The sequence below is a fragment of the Salvelinus fontinalis genome, unplaced genomic scaffold (genome assembly GCF_029448725.1).
Source record: "Salvelinus fontinalis isolate EN_2023a unplaced genomic scaffold, ASM2944872v1 scaffold_0878, whole genome shotgun sequence".
Classification (NCBI taxonomy): domain Eukaryota; kingdom Metazoa; phylum Chordata; class Actinopteri; order Salmoniformes; family Salmonidae; genus Salvelinus; species Salvelinus fontinalis.
In genome coordinates, this window is record NW_026601087.1 from 1 (window position 1) to 17,792 (window position 17,792).

Genomic DNA, 17,792 nt, shown 5'->3' on the forward strand with positions numbered 1-17,792 from the left:
ACACTAATAATAAGCTATTGTCAACTTCCCGTCTATGCTTATCTTGCTCATTGCTCACTGTCAATTGCTCACTGTTACCCTATGTGTGCAACTATTATTGATTTCTCACAGAAAAATCATTTGGTTTCAAATGTACATGGGGCCATGTAAATAATTGTTAGGCTACTCATTTTGAATCCACCGGTGGCAACTTGTGTGACCATAAAAGTCTGTGTGCGATTGGACACAGTAAAATTATTTGGTTACTGACCGGCCCTACATTATAGAAGGCCCTTCAAGTCGGAACTAGGAAATTCTGACATTTCTGACTCGCTAACTCGTTATGGAGTGATGATTTCAAGTTTCCCACTTGTGAAGTATCAGAATCAACCAGTAGGAAGCTTTACACTGATAACTTACATTCATTTTAACTCTGAGCTTCCAAGTTTCCGATTGCATGTTAATGCGTCAATAATTGCCATGGTAATTTTGAATGTCCAGTCAGTGAGCATTATGGGTAATTATCCTACATACTTACATCAAATACTTTATGATAGCATCATCTCCTGTAGTAACAGTGCCATTCCAAACACAATAAATGTGAAAATTAACAAAGATACAAAATATTGCTAAAGTGAAGAAAATCAGCTCAAAATTGTTGGAGGAAATGCCCCTGCAGCGGGGAGGCTTACGGTATTATAATATATTGTAGATAACATTAATATAATTTGTGTATTTACAGTATCGTACACATACAAATGAAAGTATATGCTAGGGATTGATCTACACTGAGTGAACAAAACATTAAGAACACCTTCCTATTGAGTTGCCCTCCCCCTTGGTGGTGGACCATTGTTGATACTCAGGGAAAACTGTTGAGCGGGAAAAACCCAACAGCATGGCAGTTCTTGAGACAAACCGGTGCGCCTGGCACCTACTACCATACTCTGTTCAAAGGGACTTAAATCTTTGGTCTTGCCCATTCACCCTCTGAATGACACACATACACAATCCATGTCTCAATTGTCTAAAAATCAATCTTTAACCTGCCTCGTCCCCTTCATCTACACTGAGAAGAAGATTTAACAATGAACATCAATAAGGGATTATAGCTTTCACCTGATTAGTCTATGTCACGGAAAGCGAAGGTGTTCTTAATGTTTAATACACTCAGTGTATGTGTCAATGATGTTATAGATTCCAAGTGGTTGATTTTTTAGGGAATGACTATATTCTCTATATTATACCTGCAGATCATCACAGCAGCCGAAGTTGCTGTGCAGAGGGAGGAGATCCCCCGAGCATCAGGCCTCAACCCGTCACAGAGGGAGGTTATCCTCCAAACAGCCAGTGTCCCTGCACAGAGGGAGGGGATCCTCCAAACAGCCAGTGTCCCTGTACAGAGGGAGGGTATCCTCCAAACAGCCAGTGTCCCTGTACAGAGGGAGGGTATCCTCCAAACAGCCAGTGTCCCTGCACAGAGGGAGGGTATCCTCCAAACAGCCAGTGTCCCTGTACAGAGGGAGGGTATCCTCCAAACAGCCAGTGTCCCTGTACAGACGGAGGGGATCCTCCAAACAGCCAGTGTCCCTGTACAGACGGAGGGGATCCTCCAAACAGCCAGTGTCCCTGTACAGAGGGAGGGTATCCTCCAAACAGCCAGTGTCCCTGTACAGACGGAGGGTATCCTCCAAACAGCCAGTGTCCCTGCACAGAGGGAGGGTATCCTCCAAACAGCCAGTGTCCCTGCACAGAGGGAGGGTATCCTCCAAACAGCCAGTGTCCCTGTACAGAGGGAGGGTATCCTCCCAACAGCCAGTGTCCCTGTACAGACGGAGGGTATCCTCCAAACAGCCAGTGTCCCTGCACAGAGGGAGGTTATCCTCCAAACAGCCAGTGTCCCTGTACAGAGGGAGGGTATCCTCCCAACAGCCAGTGTCCCTGTACAGACGGAGGGTATCCTCCAAACAGCCAGTGTCCCTGCACAGAGGGAGGGTATCCTCCAAACAGTCAGTGTCCCTGTACAGAGGGAGGGTATCCTCCCAACAGCCAGTGTCCCTGTACAGACGGAGGGGATCCTCCAAACAGCCAGTGTCCCTGCACAGAGGGAGGGGATTCTCTCAGCAGCTAGCATCACTGCGCAGAGGGAGGAGATCTTCCGAGCATCAGGCCTCATCCCTGCACAGAGGGAGGGGATCCTCCAAACAGCCAGTGTCACTGCACAGAGGGAGGAGGTCCTCCGAGCATCAGGCCTCATTCCGACACAGAGGGAGGGGGTTCTCTCAGCACCTAGCATCATTGCTCAGAGGGAGGAGATGTTCCGAGCATCAGGCCTCATCCCGTCACAGAGGGAAGGAATTCTTCCAGCATCTTCTATCACTGCGCAGAAGAAGAAGATCCTCAGAGCATCAGGCCTCATCCTTGCACAAAAGGAGTTGATCCTCCTGATGGCCAGTGTCACTGCGCAGAGGAAGGGAATCGTCCCAATGGCCAGCGTCCCTGCGCACAGGGAGGGGATTGTCCCAAAGGCTAGTATCTCTGCTGAGAGGAATGGGATCCTCCAAACAGCCAGTATACCTGCACAGAGGGAGGGGGTTCTCCCAGCAGCTAGCATCACTGTGCAGAGGGAGGAGATCCTCCGAGCATCAGGTCTCATCCCGTCACAGAGGGAGGGTATCCTCCAAACAGCCAGTGTCCCTGCACAGAGGGAGGTTATCCTCCCAACAGCCAGTGTCCCTGTACAGACGGAGGGGATCCTCCAAACAGCCAGTGTCCCTGTACAGAGGGAGGGTATCCTCCAAACAGCCAGTGTCCCTGTACAGAGGGAGGGTATCCTCCAAACAGCCAGTGTCCCTGTACAGAGGGAGGGGATTCTCTCAGCAGCTAGCATCACTGCACAGAGGGAGGAGATCCTCCGAGCATCAGGCCTCATCCCTGCACAGAAGGAGGGTATCCTCCAAACAGCCAGTGTCCCTGTACAGAGGGAGGGGATTCTCTCAGCAGCTAGCATCACTGCACAGAGGGAGGAGATCCTCCGAGCATCAGGCCTCATCCCGACACAGAGGGAGGGTATCCTCCAAACAACCAGTGTCCCTGCACAGAGGGAGGGTATCCTCCAAACAACCAGTGTCCCTGCACAGAGGGAGGGGATCCTCCAAACAGCCAGTGTCCCTGCACAGAGGGAGGGGATCCTCCAAACAGCCAGTGTCCCTGTACAGACGGAGGGGATCCTCCAAACAGCCAGTGTCCCTGCACAGAGGGAGGGGATCCTCCAAACAGCCAGTGTCCCTGCACAGAGGGAGGGGATCCTCCAAACAGCCAGTGTCCCTGTACAGAGGGAGGGTATCCTCCAAACAGCCAGTGTCCCTGTACAGACGGAGGGGATTCTCTCAGCAGCTAGCATCACTGTGCAGAGGGAGGAGATCCTCCGAGCATCAGGCCTCATCCCTGCACAGAGGGAGGGGATCCTCCAAACAGCCAGTGTCCCTGCACAGAGGGAGGGGATCCTCCAAACAGCCAGTGTCCCTGCACAGAGGGAGGGGATCCTCCAAACAGCCAGTGTCCCTGTACAGACGGAGGGTATCCTCCAAACAGCCAGTGTCCCTGTACAGAGGGAGGGGATCATCCAAACAGCCAGTGTCCCTGTACAGAGGGAGGGGATCCTCCAAACAGTCAGTGTCCCTGCACAGAGGGAGGGTATCCTCCAAACAACCAGTGTCCCTGCACAGACGGAGGGGATCCTCCAAACAGCCAGTGTCCCTGTACAGAGGGAGGGTATCCTCCAAACAGCCAGTGTCCCTGTACAGACGGAGGGTATCCTCCAAACAGCCAGTGTCCCTGCACAGAGGGAGGGTATCCTCCAAACAGCCAGTGTCCCTGCACAGACGGAGGGTATCCTCCAAACAGCCAGTGTCCCTGTACAGAGGGAGGGGATTCTCTCAGCAGCTAGCATCACTGCACAGAGGGAGGAGATCCCCCGAGCATCAGGCCTCATCCCGACACAGAGGGAGGGGGTTCTCTCAGCACCTAGCATCATTGCTCAGAGGGAGGAGATGTTCCGAGCATCAGGCCTCATCCCGTCACAGAGGGAAGGGATTCTTCCAGCATCTTCTATCACTGCGCAGAAGAAGAAGATCCTCAGAGCATCAGGCCTCATCCTTGCACAAAAGGAGTTGATCCTCCTGATGGCCAGTGTCACTGCGCAGAGGAAGGGAATCGTCCCAATGGCCAGCGTCCCTGCGCACAGACAGGGGATTGTCCCAAAGGCAAGTGTCTCTGCTGAGATGGAGGGGATCTTCCAAACAGCCAGTGTACCTGCACAGAGGGAGGGGGTTCTCCCAGCAGCTAGCATCACTGTGCAGAGGGAGGAGATCCTCCGAGCATCAGGCCTCATCCCTGCACAGAGGGAGAGGATCCTCCAAACAGCCAGTGTCCCTGTACAGAGGGAGGGGATTCTCTCAGCAGCTAGCATCACTGTGCAGAGGGAGGAGATCCTCCGAGCATCAGGCCTCATCCCTGTACAGAGGGAGAGGATCCTCCAAACAGCCAGTGTCCCTGTACAGAGGGAGGGGATCCTCTCAGCAGCTAGCATCACTGCGCAGAGGGAGGAGATCCTCCGAGCATCAGGCCTCATCCCTGCACAGAGGGAGTTGATCCTCCAGAAGGCCAGCGTCCCTGCGCACAGGGAGTGGATCGTCCCAAAGGCTAGTGTCCCTGCAGAGAGGGAGGAGATTTTCCTCACAACCAGTGTCCCTGTGAAGAATGGACACAATCATCCACAACCACCTCCCATCATCCCCATGGTGGCACCACTGTGGAAATGGGATGGTGCAGCGTGTACTCCACCTGTGGATTTCTATTCCAAGAGAAGAGGTCACTTAAACTTTCCTAATTAGTAAAGAAATTACCATTGTGATAGCTTGATAATAAGTTGTGATAGGTTAAATGTATGGCTCATGTGAGTGTATATCTGTAATAATTTCATGCATTTTCTACATAAAACAGGTTTAGCTCCATTTTACTTTGACATTTTAGTCATTTAGCAGACGCTCTTATCCAGAGCGACTTAAAGTAGTGAGTGTATACATTTTCATACTCCAGTGAATCTCTCCAGGATTTCGCATGGATTTTTTTGATATTTGCGGATAAATATTTTGCAGCAAAATAATGACATTTTGCATAGCAATATGCAATTGTTTTGTCCAATTAGTTGCAAAAATGCGCTGACAAGGGAAAAAACTGTGTTGATGTGTGGCTTGATTGAACCATATTATGCAGTAAATGTGCGGTGATTGGTTGAAATTGCGAGCCCTCTTTTTGTACTGTGGTAATGGGTCAGTTCTATGCGATAATATTGTGATGATGTGACTATTTTATGCAGAAATAGTTTGGCGATTGGTCAAATTTGTAAGCCCTCGCATAATATGCAGGGAATTGTTGATTTTGCAACCAAAACAATGCGATCGCAGAATCCTGGAGTAACCTCCCTGTAATCCCTGTGACTGCGTGTAGGTTAAGATTGGGTTGTAACAGAGTATCAGAGCCAGACATTTCTACCTGTCAGCTAGTAATTGTTCTGTATGGTGACATGAGCAGAGTGGCCTGACTTCTCCCACTTATTACAGATGTCCGACTTAGATATGTTGAGCATCCTGCTATGATGTCCATCACCAAGCCGGAACACTCCGAGGCCACTTCTCAGTGCCAGACTGGCAGCCGGCCGGTGGCTGAGCCCGAGACCCCTGCTGTTCACAATAACAGTGGAGGCTGGCTCAGCTGGGTTTTTGGGAGGGGAAGATTTAATAAGAAGGAGGTTCATCTACCTGAGGACAAAGACAGATCTGTAAGGAACTGGTTCTTAACACTATATTCTATGTAGAGACAATTGAGTGGATAATTTTTTTTATTGTGGCTTGCTTCACATTGCTAACATCTTCTTCCTCAGATTGTCTGGGATCCAACTCTGCACAGATGGGTTAACAAAACTGAGCCCAAGGCTGAGGTACACACTTAAATTCAATGAAATTAAAAACAGTGAACAACCATTGCATTTCAACTGTGATAATATTACTAACAATTTGGAAAATGTGTTGATGTGTTTTACAGAACAAGTGTGTACCACCACCTCCACCGATGGGGACATATGGATATCAGGGGAACACTGGCCCCAAAGGAGTGAATCCTTACTCTATGAAAGCAGGTGAATATTGCTTTAGAATTCATGTGGTTTAACCAAGACTGTGTCAGCCGATCATAGATGTCCCTGGTGGTCTCCTGCTAACAGCTTTCCCACTACCAGCAGGTCTATGGGGCAGCAAATACCCTACAATACATTACAATGATGGGACCAACTCAAAGCCTCCAAGCCATGGGCCTGGACTGCTTCCTAGACAGCTCTCTGGCTTGCTCCCTCCTTCACACGTTGACCTCATGGCACCAATGGTTGTGCCACCTGACACTCTACCCTACTGAGGTATGACTCTGGAAAATCCTTCCAAATTGTATCCATTCATCATTAACTGAGATTTTTCTTTAACATAGCAAGTGGCTAAAATAGCAAGGATGTTAACTATTTTTTATTTTTGTCCAACAGGCCATTTGCCCAGAGTGGATTTGCCATACATAGAATTTTTCAGCATTAAAAATCTTCAGCATAAAAAAGTATTAAAAGATGATCTTTTAATTAAATCTCTCCTTTGTGTCCTCATGTTCACATTAATTTGATGTGTTCTATCATCCTTTACAATGCTTATTGCTTCTGCATTATTTTAAGTATATATTATACACATAGACATCACAAAAACATATTTTTGTGCATTTTGGATTTCCTACATTTACTTACTGTACAAACAAGTATATTTTATACATATATTTTTTTTAACTACATTTTTTATGTATTCCATAGACAGAAAGAAATATATTTAGATGCATTTTGAATTCCTAAATGTCAATATTTTATTTTCTGTGTCACGTGTTTATGCCCATTTATGTACATCCTGTGTATGTTACCCTTCCAATGAGCTTATCATATAAACTACAACGCAAAAAGTATGGTTTACTTCACTTTTAATCATGTTAGCACAGGTAACAGCCGTTTACAGTCTTTCTTTAGTTTTTCATTCTTACTCTTCCCAATTCAATTAAACTATATTTCTTTATTTCCCATGGGCTTCACCAGAGTACCCCCTAGTGGCTGGAATACAACTGTATTAAGCCCCTTACAACACCCCCCTGCAAAAACAAAATGTTGTCCCAGTTGCAGCCTAGTATCTGTCTTGTTTTGCACGCTTTGTACAAAATAATAAAATGCAGTACTACAGGATATTTCTTAACGTACCTCTCTCCCTCTTTTCTTCTTAACCTCTCTCCCTCTTTTCTTCTTAACCTCTCTCCCTCTTTTCTTCTTAACCTCTCTCCCTTAAGTTCTCTTTCCTCCCTTTCTCTCTCCTCCTCCTTCTCTCTCTCCCCCTGTCTTCTCTTCCAGCCTGAGGCTAATCTATTCTACAGACAAAGAGAAGAAGAGAGATGCTGACATCTAATAAAGACTCAAAGAGGAGAGAGAGAAGGGGGGGCGGGGCAGGGAGGTGAGGGTAGGGTGATACTGAGAGGGACTGTTGCTGGGGTATAATATGCCTGATACTGGTTGATTCTGCCTGATTGTTGCTGATGCCAGAGGCTATCTAATTTTTATTTTTATTATTGGAGAGGGGAAGGAGGGGAGGGGAGGCAAGAGGAGAGGAGAGGAGAGGAGAGGAGAGGAGACGAGAGGAGACGAGACGACGAGACGAGACGAGACGAGACGAGACGAGACGAGACGAGAGGAGAGGAGAGGAGAGGAGAGGAGAGGAGAGGAGAGGAGAGGAGAGGAGAGGAGAGGAGAGGAGAGGAGAGGAGAGGAGAGGGCAGATGCTGGTAATGATGTGCTGACAGTGATAAAGTAAGGAGGGTGGTGGTGGCAATGAGATGGAGGCTGGGTGATACAGTAACGAGGGTGGTTGGTGGCAGTGAGATGGAGGCTGGGTGATACAGTAAAGAGGGTGGTTGGTGGTAGTGAGATTGAGGCTGGGTGATACAGTAAGGAGGGTGGTGGTGGCAATGAGATGGAGGCTGGGTGATACAGTAACGAGGGTGGTTGGTGGCAGTGAGATGGAGGCTGGGTGATACAGTAAAGAGGGTGGTTGGTGGTAGTGAGATGGAGGCTGGGTGATACAGTAAGAAGGGTGGTCTGGTGGTAGTGAGATGGAGGCTGGGTGATACAGTAAAGAGGGTGGTTGGTGGTAGTGAGATGGAGGCTGGGTGATACAGTAAGGAGGGTGGTCGGTGGCAGTGAGATGGAGGCTGGGTGATACAGTAAGGAGGGTGGTCGGTGGCAGTGAGATGGAGGCTGGGTAATACAGTAAAGAGGGTGGTCGGTGGCAGTGAGATGGAGGCTGGGTGATACAGTAAGGAGGGTGGTTGGTGGCAGTGAGATGGAGGCTGGGTGATACAGTAAGAAGGGTGGTCTGGGGTCGTGAGATGGAGGCTGGGTGATACAGTAAAGAGGGTGGTTGGTGGTAGTGAGATGGAGGCTGGGTGATACAGTAAGGAGGGTGGTTGGTGGCAGTGAGATGGAGGCTGGGTGATACAGTAAGGAGGGTGGTTGGGGTAGTGAGATGGAGGCTGGGTGATACAGTAAGAGAGGGTGGTTGGTGGTATTGAGATGGAGGCTGGGTGATACAGTAAGGAGGGTGGTCGGTGGTAGTGAGATGGAGGCTGGGTGATACAGTAAGGAGGGTGGTTGGTGGCAGTGAGATGGAGGCTGGGTGATACAGTAAGAGAGGGTGGTCTGGTGGTAGTGAGATTGAGGCTGGGTGATACAGTAAAGAGGGTGGTTGGTGGCAGTGAGATGGAGGCTGGGTGATACAGTAAAGAGGGTGGTCGGTGGCAGTGAGATGGAGGCTGGGTGATACAGTAAGGAGGGTGGTTGGTGGTAGTGAGATGGAGGCTGGGTGATACAGTAAGAAGGGTTGTCTGGGGTCTTGAGATGGAGGCTGGGTGATACAGTAAAGAGGGTGGTCTGGTGGTCAGTGAGATGGAGGCTGGGTGATACAGTAAGGAGGGTGGTTGGTGGCAGTGAGATGGAGGCTGGGTGATACAGTAAGGAGGGTGGTTGGTGGTAGTGAGATGGAGGCTGGGTGATACAGTAAAGAGGGTGGTCGGTGGCAGTGAGATGGAGGCTGGGTGATACAGTAAGGAGGGTGGTTGGTGGTAGTGAGATGGAGGCTGGGTGATACAGTAAAGAGGGTGGTTGGTGGCAGTGAGATGGAGGCTGGGTGATACAGTAAAGAGGGTGGTCGGTGGTAGTGAGATGGAGGCTGGGTGATACAGTAAGGAGGGTTGTCTGGTGGCAGTGAGATGGAGGCTGGGTGATACAGTAATGAGGGTGGTTGGTGGTAGTGAGATGGAGGCTGGGTGATACAGTAAAGAGGGTGGTTGGTGGCAGTGAGATGGAGGCTGGGTGATACAGTAAAGAGGGTGGTCGGTGGTAGTGAGATGGAGGCTGGGTGATACAGTAAGGAGGGTGGTTGGTGGCAGTGAGATGGAGGCTGGGTGATACGGTAAGGAGGGTGGTTGGTGGCAGTGAGATGGAGGCTGGGTGATACAGTAAGGAGGGTGGTCGGTGGTAGTGAGATGGAGGCTGGGTGATACAGTAAGGAGGGTGGTCGGGGGTTGTGAGATGGAGGCTGGGTGAATACAGTACAGAGGGTGGTTGGTGGCAGTGAGATGGAGGCTGGGTAATACAGTAAAGAGGGTGGTCGGTGGTAGTGAGATGGAGGCTGGGTGATACAGTAAAGAGGGTGGTTGGTGGCAGTGAGATGAAGGCTGGGTGATACAGTAAAGAGGGTGGTCGGTGGTAGTGAGATGGAGGCTGGGTGATACAGTAAAGAGGGTGGTTGGTGGCAGTGAGATGGAGGCTGGGTGATACAGTAAGAGAGGGTGGTCGGTGGTAGTGAGATGGAGGCTGGGTGATACAGTAAGGAGGGTGGTCGGTGGTAGTGAGATGGAGGCTGGGTGATACAGTAAGGAGGGTGGTTGGTGGTAGTGAGATTGAGGCTGGGTGATACAGTAAAGAGGGTGGTTGGTGGTAGTGAGATGGAGGCTGGGTGATACAGTAAAGAGGGTGGTTGGTGGCAGTGAGATGGAGGCTGGGTGATACAGTAAAGAGGGTGGTCGGTGGTAGTGAGATGGAGGCTGGGTGATACAGTAAGGAGGGTGGTTGGTGGCAGTGAGATGGAGGCTGGGTGATACAGTAAGGAGGGTGGTTGGTGGCAGTGAGATGGAGGCTGGGTGATACAGTAAAGAGGGTGGTCGGTGGTAGTGAGATGGAGGCTGGGTGATACAGTAAAGAGGGTGGTTGGTGGCAGTGACATGGAGGCTGGGTGATACAGTAAAGAGGGTGGTCGGTGGTAGTGAGATGGAGGCTGGGTGATACAGTAAGGAGGGTTGTCGGGGGTAGTGAGATGGAGGCTGGGTGATACAGTAAGGAGGGTGGTTGGTGGTAGTGAGATGGAGGCTGGGTGATACAGTAAGGAGGGTGGTCGGTGGTACTGAGATGGAGGCTGGGTAATACAGTAAGGAGGGTCGTTGGTGGTTGTGAGATGGAGGCTGGGTGATACAGTAAAGAGGGTGGTTGGTGACAGTGAGACGGAGGCTGGGTGATACAGTAAAGAGGGTGGTCGGTGGCAGTGAGATGGAGGCTGGGTGATACCGTAAGGAGGGTGGTCGGTGGTAGTGAGATGGAAGCTGGGTGATACAGTAAGAAGGGTTGTCTGGGGTCGTAAGATGGAGGCTGGGTGATACAGTAAAGAGGGTGGTTGGTGGTAGTGAGATGGAGGCTGGGTAATACAGTAAGGAGGGTGGTTGGTGGTAGTGAGATGGAGGCTGGGTGATACAGTAAGAAGGGTAGTCGGGGGTTGTGAGATGGAGGCTGGGTGATACAGTAAAGAGGGTGGTTGGTGGCAGTGAGATGGAGGCTGGGTGATACAGTAAAGAGGGTGGTCGGTGGCAGTGAGATGGAGGCTGGGTGATACAGTAAGGAGGGTGGTCGGTGGTAGTGAGATGGAAGCTGGGTGATACAGCAAGAAGGGTTGTCTGGGGTCGTGAGATGGAGGCTGGGTGATACAGTAAAGACGGTGGTTGGTGGTATTGAGATGGAGGCTGGGTGATACAGTAAGAATGGTGGTCGGGGTCGTGAGATTGAGGCTGGGTGATACAGTAAGGAGGGTGGTTGGTGGTAGTGAGATGGAAGCTGGGTGATACAGTAAGAAGGGTGGTCGGGGTCGTGAGATTGAGGCTGGGTGATACAGTAACGAGGGTGGTTGGTGGTAGTGAGATGGAGGCTGGGTAATACAGTAAAGAGGGTGGTCGGTGGCAGTGAGATGGAGGCTGGGTGATACAGTAAGAAGGGTGGTCTGGGGTCGTGAGATGGAAGCTGTGTGATACAGTAAGGAGGGTGGTTGGTGGCAGTGAGATGGAGGCTGGGTGATACAGTAAAGAGGGTTGTCTGGGGTCGTGAGATGGAGGCTGGGTGATACAGTAAAGAGGGTGGTTGGTGGCAGTGAGATAGAGGCTGGGTAATACAGTAAGGAGGGTGGTTGGTGGTAGTGAGATGGAGGCTGGGTGATACAGTAAAGAGGGTGGTTGGTGGTAGTGAGATGGAGGCTGGGTGATACAGTAAGGAGGGTGGTCGGTGGTTGTGAGATTGAGGCTGGGTGATACAGTAAAGAGGGTGGTTGGTGACAGTGAGATGGAGGCTGGGTGATACAGTATGGAGGGTGGTTGGTGGCAGTAAGATGGAGGCTGGGTGATACAGTAAGGAGGGTGGTTGGTGGCAGTGAGATGGAGGCTGGGCAATACAGTAAAGAGGGTGGTTGGTGACAGTGAGATGGAGGCTGGGTGATACAGTAAGGAGGGTGGTTGGTGGCAGTGAGATGGAGGCTGGGTGATACAGTAAGAAGGGTGGTCGTGGGTTGTGAGAAGGAGGCTGGGTGATAAAGTAAAGAGGGTGGTTGGTGGTAGTGAGATGGAGGCTGGGTGATACAGTAAGGAGGGTGGTTGGTGGCAGTGAAATGGAGGCTGGGTGATACAGTAAGGAAGGTGGTGGTAGTGAGATGGAGGCTGGGTGATACAGTAAGGAGGGTGGTTGGTGGTATTTAGATGGAAGCTGGGTGATACAGTAAGGAGGGTGGTTGGTGGTATTTAGATGGAAGCTGGGTGATACAGTAAGGAGGGTGGTTGGTGGCAGTGAGATGGAGGCTGGGTGATACAGTAAAGAGGGTGGTTGGTGGTAGTGAGATTGAGGCTGGGTGATACAGTAAAGAGGGTGGTTGGTGGCAGTGAGATGGAGGCTGGGTGATACAGTAAAGAGGGTGGTTGGTGGCAGTGAGATGGAGGCTGGGTGATACAGTAAGGAGGGTGGTTGGTGGTAGTGAGATGGAGGCTGGGTGATACAGTAAGAAGGGTGGTCTGGGGTTTTGAGATGGAGGCTGGGTGATACAGTAAAGAGGGTGGTTGGTGACAGTGAGATGGAGGCTGGGTGATACAGTAAGGAGGGTGGTTGGTGGCAGTGAGATGGAGGCTAGGTGATACAGTAAGGAGGGTGGTTGGTGGCAGTGAGATGGAGGCTGGGTGATACAGTAAAGAGGGTTGTCGGTGGCAGTGAGATAGAGGCTGGGTAATACAGTAAAGAGGGTGGTTGGTGGTAGTGAGATGGAGGCTGGGTGATACAGTAAAGAGGGTGGTTGGTGACAGTGAGATGGAGGCTGGGTGATACAGTAAAGAGGGTGGTCGGTGGTAGTGAGATGGAGGCTGGGTGATACAGTAAGGAGGGTTGTCGGTGGCAGTGAGATGGAGGCTGGGTAATACAGTAAAGAGGGTGGTTGGTGGTAGTGAGATGGAGGCTGGGTGATACAGTAAAGAGGGTGGTTGGTGACAGTGAGATGGAGGCTGGGTGATACAGTAAAGAGGGTGGTCGGTGGTAGCGAGATGGAGGCTGGGTGATACAGTAAGGAGGGTGGTTGGTGGCAGTGAGATGGAGGCTGGGTGATACGGTAAGGAGGGTGGTTGGTGGCAGTGAGATGGAGGCTGGGTGATACAGTAAGGAGGGTGGTCGGTGGTAGTGAGATGGAGGCTGGGTGATACAGTAAGGAGGGTGGTCGGGGGTTGTGAGATGGAGGCTGGGGAATACAGTACGAGGGTGGTTGGTGGCAGTGAGATGGAGGCTGGGTAATACAGTAAAGAGGGTGGTCGGTGGTAGTGAGATGGAGGCTGGGTGATACAGTAAAGAGGGTGGTTGGTGGCAGTGAGATGAAGGCTGGGTGATACAGTAAAGAGGGTGGTCGGTGGTAGTGAGATGGAGGCTGGGTGATACAGTAAAGAGGGTGGTTGGTGGCAGTGAGATTGAGGCTGGGTGATACAGTAAAGAGGGTGGTCGGTGGTAGTGAGATGGAGGCTGGGTGATACAGTAAGGAGGGTGGTCGGTGGTAGTGAGATGGAGGCTGGGTAATACAGAAAGGAGGGTGGTTGGTGGTAGTGAGATTGAGGCTGGGTGATACAGTAAAGAGGGTGGTTGGTGGTAGTGAGATGGAGGCTGGGTGATACAGTAAAGAGGGTGGTTGGTGACAGTGAGATGGAGGCTGGGTGATACAGTAAAGAGGGTGGTCGGTGGTAGTGAGATGGAGGCTGGGTGATACAGTAAGGAGGGTGGTTGGTGGCAGTGAGATGCAGGCTGGGTGATGCAGCAAGGAGGGTGGTTGGTGGCAGTGAGATGGAGGCTGGGTGATACAGTAAAGAGGGTGGTCGGTGGTAGTGAGATGGAGGCTGGGTGATACAGTAAAGAGGGTGGTTGGTGGCAGTGACATTGAGGCTGGGTGATACAGTAAAGAGGGTGGTCGGTGGTAGTGAGATGGAGGCTGGGTGATACAGTAAGGAGGGTTGTCGGGGGTAGTGAGATGGAGGCTGGGTGATACAGTAAGGAGGGTGGTTGGTGGTAGTGAGATGGAGGCTGGGTGATACAGTAAGGAGGGTGGTCGGTGGTACTGAGATGGAGGCTGGGTAATACAGTAAGGAGGGTCGTTGGTGGTTGTGAGATGGAGGCTGGGTGATACAGTAAAGAGGGTGGTTGGTGACAGTGAGACGGAGGCTGGGTGATACAGTAAAGAGGGTGGTCGGTGGCAGTGAGATGGAGGCTGGGTGATACCGTAAGGAGGGTGGTCGGTGGTAGTGAGATGGAAGCTGGGTGATACAGTAAGAAGGGTTGTCTGGGGTCGTAAGATGGAGGCTGGGTGATACAGTAAAGAGGGTGGTTGGTGGTAGTGAGATGGAGGCTGGGTAATACAGTAAGGAGGGTGGTTGGTGGTAGTGAGATGGAGGCTGGGTGATACAGTAAGAAGGGTAGTCGGGGGTTGTGAGATGGAGGCTGGGTGATACAGTAAAGAGGGTGGTTGGTGGCAGTGAGATGGAGGCTGGGTGATACAGTAAAGAGGGTGGTCGGTGGCAGTGAGATGGAGGCTGGGTGATACAGTAAGGAGGGTGGTCGGTGGTAGTGAGATGGAAGCTGGGTGATACAGTAAGAAGGGTTGTCTGGGGTCGTGAGATGGAGGCTGGGTGATACAGTAAAGACGGTGGTTGGTGGTATTGAGATGGAGGCTGGGTGATACAGTAAGAATGGTGGTCGGGGTCGTGAGATTGAGGCTGGGTGATACAGTAAGGAGGGTGGTTGGTGGTAGTGAGATGGAAGCTGGGTGATACAGTAAGAAGGGTGGTCGGGGTCGTGAGATTGAGGCTGGGTGATACAGTAACGAGGGTGGTTGGTTGGTAGTGAGATGGAGGCTGGGTAATACAGTAAAGAGGGTGGTCGGTGGCAGTGAGATGGAGGCTGGGTGATACAGTAAGAAGGGTGGTCTGGGGTCGTGAGATGGAAGCTGTGTGATACAGTAAGGAGGGTGGTTGGTGGCAGTGAGATGGAGGCTGGGTGATACAGTAAAGAGGGTTGTCTGGGGTCGTGAGATGGAGGCTGGGTGATACAGTAAAGAGGGTGGTTGGTGGCAGTGAGATAGAGGCTGGGTAATACAGTAAGGAGGGTGGTTGGTGGTAGTGAGATGGAGGCTGGGTGATACAGTAAAGAGGGTGGTTGGTGGTAGTGAGATGGAGGCTGGGTGATACAGTAAGGAGGGTGGTCGGTGGTTGTGAGATTGAGGCTGGGTGATACAGTAAAGAGGGTGGTTGGTGGTAGTGAGATGGAGACTGGGTGATACAGTAAGAGGGTGGTTGGTGGTAGTGAGATGGAGGCTGGGTGATACAGTAAGAATGGTGGTCGGTGGTAGTGAGATGGAAGCTGGGTGATACAGTAAGGAGGGTGGTCGGTGGCAGTGAGATGGAGGCTGGGTGATACAGTAAGGAGGGTGGTCGGTGGCAGTGAGATGGAGGCTGGGTGATACAGTAAAGAGGGTTGTTGGTGGCAGTGAGATGGAGGCTGGGTAATACAGTAAGGAGGGTGTTTGGTGGTAGTGAGATGGAGGCCGGGTGATACAGTAAGAAGGGTGGTCGGTGGTAGTGAGATGGAAGCTGGGTGATACAGTAAGGAGGGTGGTCGGTGGCAGTGAGATGGAGGCTGGGTGATACAGTAAAGAGGGTTGTTGGTGGCAGTGAGATGGAGGCTGGGTAATACAGTAAGGAGGGTGGTTGGTGGTAGTGAGATGGAGGCTTTGTGATACAGTAAGAAGGGTGGTCGGGGGTTGTGAGATGGAGGCTGGGTGATACAGTAAAGAGGGTGGTTGGTGACAGTGAGATGGAGGCTGGGTGATACAGTAAAGAGGGTGGTCGGTGGCAGTGAGATGGAGGCTGGGTGATACAGTAAGGAGGGTGGTCGGTGGTAGTGAGATGGAAGCTGGGTGATACAGTAAGAAGGGTTGTCTGGGGTCATGAGATGGAGGCTGGGTGATACAGTAAAGACGGTGGTTGGTGGTATTTAGATGGAGGCTGTGTGATACAGTAAGAAGGGTGGTCGGGGTCGTGAGATTGAGGCTGGGTGATACAGTAAGGAGGGTGGTTGGTGCTAGTGAGATGGGGGCTGGGTGATACAGTAAGAAGGGTTGTCTGGGGTCGTGAGATTGAGGCTGGGTGATACAGTAAGGAGGGTGGTTGGTGGTAGTGAGATGGAGGCTGGGTAATACAGTAAAGAGGGTGGTCGGTGGCAGTGAGATGGAGGCTGGGTGATACAGTAAAGAGGGTTGTTGGTGGCAGTGAGATGGAGGCTGGGTAATACAGTAAGGAGGGTGTTTGGTGGTAGTGAGATGGAGGCCGGGTGATACAGTAAGAAGGGTGGTCGGTGGTAGTGAGATGGAAGCTGGGTGATACAGTAAGGAGGGTGGTCGGTGGCAGTGAGATGGAGGCTGGGTGATACAGTAAAGAGGGTTGTTGGTGGCAGTGAGATGGAGGCTGGGTAATACAGTAAGGAGGGTGGTTGGTGGTAGTGAGATGGAGGCTTTGTGATACAGTAAGAAGGGTGGTCGGGGGTTGTGAGATGGAGGCTGGGTGATACAGTAAAGAGGGTGGTTGGTGACAGTGAGATGGAGGCTGGGTGATACAGTAAAGAGGGTGGTCGGTGGCAGTGAGATGGAGGCTGGGTGATACAGTAAGGAGGGTGGTCGGTGGTAGTGAGATGGAAGCTGGGTGATACAGTAAGAAGGGTTGTCTGGGGTCATGAGATGGAGGCTGGGTGATACAGTAAAGACGGTGGTTGGTGGTATTTAGATGGAGGCTGTGTGATACAGTAAGAAGGGTGGTCGGGGTCGTGAGATTGAGGCTGGGTGATACAGTAAGGAGGGTGGTTGGTGCTAGTGAGATGGAGGCTGGGTGATACAGTAAGAAGGGTTGTCTGGGGTCGTGAGATTGAGGCTGGGTGATACAGTAAGGAGGGTGGTTGGTGGTAGTGAGATGGAGGCTGGGTAATACAGTAAAGAGGGTGGTCGGTGGCAGTGAGATGGAGGCTGGGTGATACAGTAAGAAGGGTGGTCGGTGGCAGTGAGATGGAGGCTGGGTGATACAGTAAGAAGGGTTGTCTGGGGTCGTGAGATGGAGGCTGGGTGATACAGTAAAGAGGTTTGTCTGGGGTCGTGAGATGGAGGCTGGGTGATACAGTAAAAAGGGTGGTTGGTGGCAGTGAGATAGAGGCTGGGTAATACAGTAAGGAGGGTGGTTGGTGGTAGTGAGATGGATGCTGGGTGATACAGTAAAGAGGGTGGTTGGTGGTAGTGAGATGGAGGCTGGGTGATACAGTAAAGAGGGTGGTCGGTGGTATTGAGATGGAGGCTGGGTGATACAGTAAAGAGGGTGGTCGGTGGTAGTGAGATGGAGGCTGGGTCATACAGTAAGGAGGGTGGTCGGGGTCGTGAGATGGAGGCTGGGTGATACAGTAAAGAGGGTGGTTGGTGGCAGTGAGATGGAGGCTGGGTGATACAGTAAAGAGGGTGGTTGGTGGTAGTGAGATGGAGGCTGGGTGATACAGTAAGAAGGGTGCTCGGGGTCGTGAGATGGAGGCTGGGTGATACAGTAAGAAGGGTGGTCGGGGTCGTGAGATGGAGGCTGGGTGATACAGTAAGACGGGTGGTCGTGGGTCATGAGATGGAGGCTGGGTGATACAGTAAGAAGGGTGGTCGGGGTCGTGAGATGGAAGTTGGGTAATACAGTAAGAAGGGTGGTCGGGGTCGTGAGATGGAGGATGGGTGATACAGTAAAGAGGGTGGTTGATGGTAGTGAGATGGAGGCTGGGTGAT

General features: G+C 51.4%; 1 protein-coding gene across 1 annotated transcript; it reads left to right on the top strand.

Moving 5' to 3' along the window:
* Positions 1 to 13: 13 nt before the first annotated feature.
* LOC129847580 (aggrecan core protein-like) lies at positions 14 to 7,302 on the top strand. Its single transcript, XM_055915327.1, has 6 exons — positions 14 to 4,851; positions 5,604 to 5,821; positions 5,924 to 5,980; positions 6,085 to 6,178; positions 6,278 to 6,451; positions 6,572 to 7,302. The coding sequence occupies exons 1-5, from the start codon at positions 1,203 to 1,205 to the stop codon at positions 6,448 to 6,450; spliced, it is 4,191 nt and encodes a 1,396-aa protein (XP_055771302.1). The 5' UTR covers positions 14 to 1,202; the 3' UTR covers position 6,451; positions 6,572 to 7,302.
* The last annotated feature ends 10,490 nt before the right edge of the window (positions 7,303 to 17,792 follow it).

Coding starts and splice junctions, on each gene's coding strand:
- LOC129847580 (XM_055915327.1), top strand. CDS start 1,203: ATGACTATATTCTCTATATTATACCTGCAGATCATCACAGCAGCCGAA. Junction 5,981..6,084: donor AAACTGAGCCCAAGGCTGAG/GTACACACTTAA, acceptor TGTGTTTTACAG/AACAAGTGTGTACCACCACC. Junction 6,179..6,277: donor TCCTTACTCTATGAAAGCAG/GTGAATATTGCT, acceptor TCCCACTACCAG/CAGGTCTATGGGGCAGCAAA.